Source organism: Aethalodelphis obliquidens, unplaced genomic scaffold (assembly GCF_003676395.1).
Source record: "Aethalodelphis obliquidens isolate GAN/ISIS:26980383/991018 unplaced genomic scaffold, ASM367639v1 scaffold1, whole genome shotgun sequence".
NCBI classification, from domain to species: Eukaryota; Metazoa; Chordata; class Mammalia; order Artiodactyla; family Delphinidae; genus Aethalodelphis; species Aethalodelphis obliquidens.
This window is the reverse complement of record NW_020837945.1, coordinates 13970454-13971517: the sequence shown is the minus strand read 5'-3', so window position 1 is coordinate 13971517 and position 1064 is coordinate 13970454. Positions and strand designations below refer to the sequence as shown.

General features: G+C 41.3%; 1 protein-coding gene across 1 annotated transcript; it reads right to left on the bottom strand.

Moving 5' to 3' along the window:
* Positions 1 to 572: 572 nt before the first annotated feature.
* KRTAP7-1 (keratin associated protein 7-1) lies at positions 573 to 836 on the bottom strand. The gene is given in 1 exon segment (XM_027086890.1): positions 573 to 836. A coding segment is annotated over 1 exon segment (264 nt).
* Positions 837 to 1064: the final 228 nt, after the last annotated feature.

The following is a 1064-nucleotide window of genomic DNA, read 5'->3' as shown; positions in this document are numbered from 1 at the left end:
AAAATTGAAATCTCAACATAAAGGGACAAAATTATTAGGCATCACCCTATCTTGCTGTACAGTCCGAAATCAGAATAAGATTTGATTGAAGTTCACCATTACAGGTTGAAAGTGGTTGATGAGTACAAAAAACAAAACAAACAAAAAAAGCATCATAAAATAAACAACCAGAACAAAAATATTTGTGCTAAATGAATTTGATTTATTGAGATGAACAGCAAAACCCCTTCCTACTCACACCTAATTGTAATGCATTGATGTTGATGTAGAGATTAATGATACATGGGCAGAGCAATCATAAGAGACAAACTGCCTGCTTCACTAGTAAAAATTCAGGTATATTGGAAAAATATATCTTGCTTTAGCTGTAGATGAGTACCAGTTCAGCATTTTATGCCTGGGTGACTTGTTCAGCATCATCAAAGACCAGGATTTCAGCAAGAAGTCAGCGAGAAGATGGAAGATGTATCTCTCAAGCATATCTGGAAGCAGGAAGACAGACTTTGTTTTTCAGGTTGTTCTGTGCAGAGTAATGATCGAAGAGTCCTGTAGTCATCTGCAGCCATGGTCCATCAGTAAGTGCTGTAGCCAAAGCCAGAGCCAGAGTCCCATGGCCGGCAAAAGCTGCCACCATAACCATAGCCTAGGTTGCTAATGTTGCTACCACCAAAGCAGTAGCCCAGGGAGCTGTAGCCATTTCATCCATCACCGTAGTTCAGGGGAGAGCCCAGGGGCATGACGCAGTTCAGGAGTGTGGCTCTGAAGGTCCTGTGGAAATCGGTTGCCTAGCAAGGATTACCTGGGAAGTAGCTTCCACGGCAGAAGTAATGAGTCATGGTGGCAGGAGTTGAGAAGGATTTGGATAGATTGCAAAGAGCAAGTTACCCAAGAATGAATGAAGTTCTTGTCCTGCACAGGGCCTTTTATACCTCAAGCTGGTGGGCATGACATGCTTGCCTAGACATCTTATGATAAATTTGCATAGATAATTCTATTATTGTTAATAAAATGCATATAAAGGAACCCACAGACTCACTGCCCACATTTTTGTTGGTTTTTCTATC